At 65.2% G+C, this 6,968-nt stretch overlaps 3 protein-coding genes across 3 annotated transcripts; 2 read left to right on the top strand and 1 right to left on the bottom strand.

Annotated features, from left to right (window-relative positions):
* Positions 1 to 610: 610 nt before the first annotated feature.
* On the top strand, positions 611 to 1,688 carry MNEG_0132 (hypothetical protein; the record flags this gene model as incomplete). The annotated part of the gene is made up of 5 exons (XM_014051373.1): positions 611 to 670; positions 958 to 983; positions 1,153 to 1,263; positions 1,303 to 1,398; positions 1,523 to 1,688. The coding sequence occupies 5 exons, from the start codon at positions 611 to 613 to the stop codon at positions 1,686 to 1,688; spliced, it is 459 nt and encodes a 152-aa protein (XP_013906827.1).
* An 89-nt stretch (positions 1,689 to 1,777) lies between these two features.
* Positions 1,778 to 4,708, top strand: MNEG_0131 (WNK lysine deficient protein kinase; the record flags this gene model as incomplete). Its single annotated transcript, XM_014051372.1, has 7 exons — positions 1,778 to 1,798; positions 1,904 to 2,008; positions 2,174 to 2,315; positions 2,537 to 3,063; positions 3,333 to 3,521; positions 4,403 to 4,443; positions 4,693 to 4,708. 7 exons carry the CDS (start codon positions 1,778 to 1,780, stop codon positions 4,706 to 4,708), a joined length of 1,041 nt encoding a protein of 346 aa, XP_013906826.1.
* Positions 4,709 to 6,616: 1,908 nt separating this feature from the next.
* MNEG_0130 (hypothetical protein) lies at positions 6,617 to 6,960 on the bottom strand (the record flags this gene model as incomplete). Its single annotated transcript, XM_014051371.1, has 1 exon — positions 6,617 to 6,960. A coding segment is annotated over one exon (344 nt), but the record flags the coding sequence as incomplete, so codon positions are not given.
* Positions 6,961 to 6,968: the final 8 nt, after the last annotated feature.

Here is a 6,968-nt window from a genome sequence, read left to right as displayed (position 1 = left end):
CCCCCCCCCCCCCCCCCGCGTGCAACACCCGGCCCCCTGCGTGACGCTCCGCCAGCCTTTGATCAATCCGAGGGCATAGAGGTTGCCTGGAACCAGGTGGAGCTGTCTGGAAATCACCTGGATGACCAGCAGCGGGAGCGGCTATTTGCAGAGATAAGGTGCGACCATCAGTATGTGTTGCACCAGGGCGGGGGCGACGGGGCCTGCAGAGACCGAGCGAGAGTCGCTCGGCCAATAGCATGACACGGCTACGCACAGCAAGAGGTGTGGGTGCTGAGATGAGAAGCCCTGGTGAGAAAACAGTGAGCAGTGGGAAGCAGGTCAGGACGACGAAGTAGCAACAACCACGATGGACAGATGTCAGCTGCGCTGTCAGCGTGGCGGTCTGGCCGGCGCCTCCCACTGCGGCCCATAAAGCGCAGCAGATACAACTAGCTCCCTGGAAACCAGCAACCAGCGGCTTGCGACACCTCTGTGCACCGACACCGGCAGCCCCAGCCGAGCGCAGCGCTGCGGCGCCGCGGCACTGACCTGCGGCCCGACGGAGCCCCCGTTCCCACGCTGCCCGTGGCGCCGCAGGGTGTTGAAGCAGCTGACACACAAGAACATAATGAAGTTCCACGACTGGTGGTACGACAGCCGCACAGCAACCATCAACTTTATCACAGAGGTGAAGGCGGAGAAGCGGGGCCTGCGGGTGGCTGCGCGGCAGGGGTGGACGGACCCCGGCTGGCGGCGCTCTCGGGCGCATCGGCGGCTGTAAATCGGATAGTGCCCGCCCGGACGTGTGGCGATGGGATGCGCTGTTGGCAGCTGCGACCCTTGAGCGCAGGCAGGGTCGCTGTCAATATGGCAAGGTCCCTGTCAGTTGTGCAAGCCCTGGCCTTGTTTGACATACTCAAATCCGACCCATGCTTCGTGACCCCCACACGCATGCACAACCCATAAATCACCCAGTACTTCACGAGCGGCACGCTGCGGCAGTGAGTTCATCGTGGGGCAGTGCGTCGCTGCAGGGACCCGTCCCTTCCACTTGCACTGCACACTGGCAACCATAGCGCCCGGTCCTGGTCAGGCCTTGACAACCCACATCTGGACCCTTTTCTCTTCCATGAGCACCCCACACATGACACCCCCACTACCCGCCCCTAGGTACCGCAAGAAGCACCGCGCCATCAGCGAGACGGCCATCAAGCGCTGGGCATACCAGATACTGGAGGGCCTCGTGTACCTGCATGCTCATGACCCGCCCATCGTGCACAGGTGGGGTACGGACTGATTCACAGCGACCACTGGTCGCAGCGGCAGCAGCAGCGGCAGCAGCAGCGGCAGCAGCAGCGGCAGCAGCGACAGCAGCGACAGCAGCGGCAGCAGCGGCGACCGGCTCAGCTCGCTGCAGTAGTGCGCCACGCCTTGAGCGCGCGGCTGCAGAGACGTGTGATCGAAGCAGATGGTGCAAATATAGAGGAAATGGCACAAAAGCATCAACATGCAGTGCCTGTGTCTGTTTGGACACAAACAGGGACCTCAAATGCGACAACATCCTGGTCAACGGGACGAGCGGCGTGGTCAAGATTGCAGACCTGGGGCTGGCGTCCTGCAGGCGCGGCCTGAGCGTGGTTGGCACGCCAGAGTTCATGGCCCCTGAGATTTACGACGAGGTTTACGACGAGAAGGCGGGTGGCTGACGGGAGGTGGTTCCCACCTTCGTAAAAGTGGCAATGTTGCTGGGGTCCACAACCCGGGGGGACACGGGGATCGCAGCATGTGGTGCGCGATGCTGCACAGCTTTGGCCAAGTGCGCAGTGGGCAAAATGAAGGGGCGCAGCGGGCATGTTGCTCGTGAATGGAGGGCCCTGGACCGCGCGACATGCGCGTGTGTGCGTGCTTGCGTGCTTCCCAGGTGGACGTCTACAGCTTCGGCATGTGCATGCTGGAGCTGGCCACCCTGGAGTACCCCTACAGCGAGTGCAGATCCATCCCAGCCATATTCCGCAAGGTCTCCCAGGTCAGAGCCACCAAGGGAAGGGGGGGTCCATGCGTGGAAGCTACACAGCCAACAATTTATGTGCAGCGGGCAGCTTCCCGTACTCGTACCGATGACATCTCATCTTCATATATGCTGGCCCTCGGCACACCTGACCTTGCTGACGTCATCCCTCTGCCCCAACAGGGCATCCCACCTGCAGGCCTGGGGCGGGTGCAGAGCGGGGAGCTGCGCTCCTTCATCCAGATCTGCATCCAGTTTGACCCGACGCAGCGGCCGGGGGCGCTGGCGCTGCTCAAGCACCCCTTCTTTGACAGCCTGCGCGCCGGTGCGCGAGGGGCGCCAGCGCTGCACGGGCCAAGCCACCAAGGCGGGGGCTTCTTGCCCAGCCCACCTCGTTTTGCTGTGTGCAGGCACTTACCCATGCCACCTTCATGAACCAAAGTGCGCTCTGAAACTAATCCTGACTCCAAGCCTCCACCGACCAACTTACCCTAAATGCATGACCCAACCACAATTTGCCCCTCATTATTACCTCATGCCTTGCAGACGCCTCAGCCTGTAGCACCCCAACCCTGGCCTGGTCAATAATGGCCCGGAGCTTCAGCCCAGTGGTCAGCTGCAGCAACCTCTCGGCCCTCGCGCACGGCAGCCACGCGCGCGGTAGCTGCTCCGACGCGTTCGGGGCCGGCGGCGCCGCCGGCAGCGGCGCGTCGACTCCGAAGGCTGGGGGCCACAGGATCAGCTTGTTTAGCGAACAGGCAGCTCACTATCCGGGGTGTGAGGGCGCGCGGCGCATCGCCGATGGGGTCGGAGGCGAGCAGGTCAAAGAGGGGGCAGACGCGCATGAGGTGGAGCGGCAGGGGTCGCAGGGGCGGGAGGGGCACCCGAACCTCCGGCAGGCGAGCGAGCAGCAGCGGCGGTCAGTCGCGCACGCGGTCGCGGTGGCGGAGGCGGCGGCGCAGCGGCTGATGGCCACGGGGGAGGGGGCGGGGGGCGGCGAGGCCTCGGGGAAGCGGCGCGGGATGACTGTGTGCGTCGCAGCCATCATCAACGCGCACGCGGGCGGCGAAGAGGTGCGTTTGGGTACGGCAGGCGCTTTCTGGGCAGCCTTTGCCACTTCTTGTCTGTACGGCTTGAGTGGATTGTGGCTACAGGGCGCAGGCCCCAGATCGGCCCACGTGAATTTTCAAGCCGCATCTCCAGGGGCGCCATCATATACGTACATGGTTCCTGTAGGCAGGCACTACGCATTGCGCTGGGCGTGACCACCTGCCCTCTGCTGATGCTGAGATGCCGCCAGCTGTTGACAATCCCATTGCCTTGAAATTGGCACCCCATGCAGGACGAGGATGACGAGGATGAGGAGGTGATCTGCGCCCTGGCCGATGTCCTGCAGCACGACGACGGCGACGAGGTTGCGAGCGGCAGCGGCTGCGAGGACGACTGCCACATCAGCGGCCACCTGTGCGGCGACGAGGCGCTCGGCCGCGCCGGGAGCGGCGCGCTTGGGGCCGGGGGCGGCAAGTGGACGGTGGGCAGCGGCAGCGGAGGCAGCGGGGGACGTGGCAGGGCGGCGGATGGGGCGGCCGCGTTCTTTGGCGGTGTCCCTGACACCACAGCGGCCGGCGCCGCCGCTGCCTGCGAAAGCACAGCTATCGGCCCCGTCGAAGGGGTTTCCCCGCCGGGCCCTCCGCCGCTCGGAGGGGATCCCGCTGCGTCTGCAGAGTCCCCGTGCGCCAGCCCTGGCGCGACGGGCTGTGGGGCAAACCTCGGGCCGGGCGGCGCCTCGCGGCCCGGCAGCGCGCTCGGCCGCTCGGCCTGCAGCCTGCTGCAGCTGCCGTCGGGGCAGCTGATCCCGATGTGCTCTGTGCTGGATAAGATCATCCGGCACAGGCACGCCGCTTCGGACTTGCAGCAGCTGCCTTGGGACGTCGCCTGCATTCAGCAGCAGCAAGAGCCAGCGGCGGCCGGCGGCGAGCCGGAACCGCTGGAGGAGGGCGGCGCGGCGGGGCCGTTCGCTTGGGCAGCGGCGGCGGCGGCGGGCTTGGAGTGCGGCGGCGGGACGGGGGCCGCCGCTCGGACGCCGCCGGGGGCCGGGCCGGAAGTTCAGCAGCCGGGCGCCAGGGATGGCTGCGCGGGGGCTCTGGTGGTGGCGTCGCCACTGAATATGGGCCGGATAGCAGTTCGCCGGAAGGTGGGTTTGGGGGCGACAGGGTGTAGCCTTGGACCTGCGGGGTGGCTTCTTTTCTGCCCAGCCAGCGAGATCGACGCGCGGGCGTTCCGGGTATTGAACATGCCGTTGCTGCCCCAGCGCCGCGGCTGCGGAGGCACGGGGTCTGGATGGATCGCGCGCTGGCCTGCATGGCTGAGCCCGTGCCCCGTCACGCTGCGCGCGCGTTGTCCCACCTGCAGTTTGCCCGCGGCCTGCAGAGCACCCTGACCTTCGCGAAGAGGTGAGCGTGCCGATAACAACTGCAGTGCACCAGCTGTCTTGTTATCGCTTCCTTTGACTTACAAAGACGTACTGGCTGTGCTCACCAACAGTGCAGCCGAGCAGATGGCACCAACACGCGCAACTGAGCTTGTCCTGTTGACTTGCTGGGATTGTGCAGGGCCACTTGCCACGATCGGGTTGACAAGGATGGCCGATGCGAGCGCCCCACCACTAAAATCTGCCGACCCTCAACGCCCACACCACGCAGGTCGACAACCTGCTGATTGTTTTCACAGCAGCTTCTCATCAGCGTAGCTCTTCCCAGCAAACTTGGCGGTCAAAACCCTGAAGCAACCCACAATCTAGATCTCAGTAGAGAAGCGCCCTTTGATCGTCTTAGTTTCGCTGCCTCGGGCGCGCGCGCAACATGCTGCGTCCCACGCGGAAGGGCGCAGCCGCCCACCGCCAAGTCACCGGTTGTTCCCCGCTGCTGCTGTTGCCGTCGCGCTCCGCTGAGGCGCGATTATACCCCCGACGCTGACATCACTGACACGGCGCGGTGTCAGGGGCCCTGCGCTCGCCCTGAGGCCGATGCGGCACCACCCTCTTCGTCCAGAGTGCCATCGGCCCGTGGCAGCAGCGCGGGCCCACCACAACACACTGGAACTCCCGCAGCAAGCGGCTGATCATCTTGGTCAGCTGCTGCTCATGCGCGCACGCAGGCGAGCACGGGCGCCTAGTGCGCGAATTTGAGACACGGAATCCATAAATGCAGACGCCTTTGAGTCGAGCAGCCTGATGCAACCTGTCTACAATGTGCTGACCCCGCTGCCACCACGCTAGCGTGCACCGTTATTTCCTTTATGCATGGCCCCTCTGCCAAGCCGGCCGGGCGCTGCACGACCTTGCATCGCGCTGCAATGCGCACCAAGCCCTGCATGCATGTGTACACCACGCCTTTCAAGCCGGCAAGCCCCTTCTCAGCGCACACGAGCGCCCTTACCCCCAACCTACAAACCTGGACCCAGTGTATGAGCCTGAGCATGCTTTTGCCCCTTGAACCGTGTGTTTGTGACGGCTTTATATGCCGGGTGAGGTAAAGCTGAAGAGAGCCACGCAGTTCTGGGAGGGACAAGGCCGCCTCCCCAAACCTCGGCACACATCCACCTGTCCAGACCTGGCGGTGTCTCCCTCCTGCATGCTTGGAGGTCTTGATGCAGTACACAATGTGCAGGGTTGTGCGCTCTGATGAAAGCTTTGACACTCCAGGTGGACGGACCTGCTTACAGGGCCAGGACAGTCCTGGGTTTAGGGCTGATAGGGTTTAGGGTTGCGACCCCAGTGGCATCACCTTGTGTGGGGAAGATGGCCGGAGCCACGGACAGCAGGGCCTGTGCACCAGACGGCGTGCGCCACCATGATGGTCCGACTCGGGAGGCGCGCTGTTGGTGTCGGCGGCCAAACCTCGAAGAAGCAGGTGATGACTGTTAGGGAGCCAGCACCAGCTGAGCGCCAGCTGGCCACGCTGACGTGGCAGGCTGCCAAGCCCCAAGCACTTCGTCCGCCAGGCGTCTGTTACAAAGTATGGTGTATTGCGAGGCAGCTGCCGAGCACGAGGATAGCTGCGCTTTCGCATCCACACAGCTGCATTGCTGCATCGCAGCGGGTTTGCGCGGTGTGCTCCAACCCGCCCTGCCATCCTGGAGGCAGCCGCGGGCGGTGCACGCTTAGGGCTTTCTGCTCTACGGCCCTGACAAAGATTGTGAAAAGTGCAGCCCGTCCTTGACTTTCCAATTGCAGATTGACAGCCACACCAAGGCCCGGGTTTTGACACATGGGCGTGCGTGTGGGCGGCGCAACGACGCTCTTCACGGCAGCCCCTTTCGGCGTCGTGCATTTCCGAAAGTCGCCGCAGCCGCACGTTTTGCGCGACACCCGTGCCGCAAAGCGCAAGGGCACATGCTTGAAAGGAAGCCCTCCCCCAGTCGCTCCTATGCATCAAAAATATCAAACATGCAGACAACACGTGCACCCCACATGTGCGCCAAACGGCAAGCTCCCTGCCGCGCAAGAGCCACGCGCGCTCACAGGCGCCCGCGCCCGCTCTCCAGCATAGCCCAACGCCCCTCCTTTCCTCCCCCTCTCACGCTGCGCTTGGGACGACGCACGCGCGTGGGGTGACGCACGCCAACATCACAGGTCCCCTCTCTCGAGAGCCGCAAACACGTTTTCCCCGACGAGCTTTGGCGGCGGCCCGCGCTGCGGCGCGTCCGGCTGGCTCGCGGCCAGCGCGTCCTCCCAGCTGTCGGCGACCCGGCCCGCCGCCGCCGCCGCCGTGGCAGCCGCGGCCGAGCTGCCGCCGCCGCCCAACTGGAGGAACTGGCGCCGTGGCTGCTGCAGCTGCTGCAGCCGCGCGCTGAGCCCAAGCCGCTGTTCCTCTGCCCAGGGGTCTGGCGGCGCATCCTGAGGGCCGGCCGCCGCCGCAGCGCCGCCGCCGGCAGAGACCGTGCGCCAGCCGCCCGCGAGCGGCGCACCGCTGCCGCC

The sequence above is a fragment of the Monoraphidium neglectum genome, assembly GCF_000611645.1.
Source record: "Monoraphidium neglectum strain SAG 48.87 unplaced genomic scaffold scaffold00009, whole genome shotgun sequence".
NCBI classification, from domain to species: domain Eukaryota; kingdom Viridiplantae; phylum Chlorophyta; class Chlorophyceae; order Sphaeropleales; family Selenastraceae; genus Monoraphidium; species Monoraphidium neglectum.
This window is presented reverse-complemented; position numbering and strand designations above follow the sequence as displayed.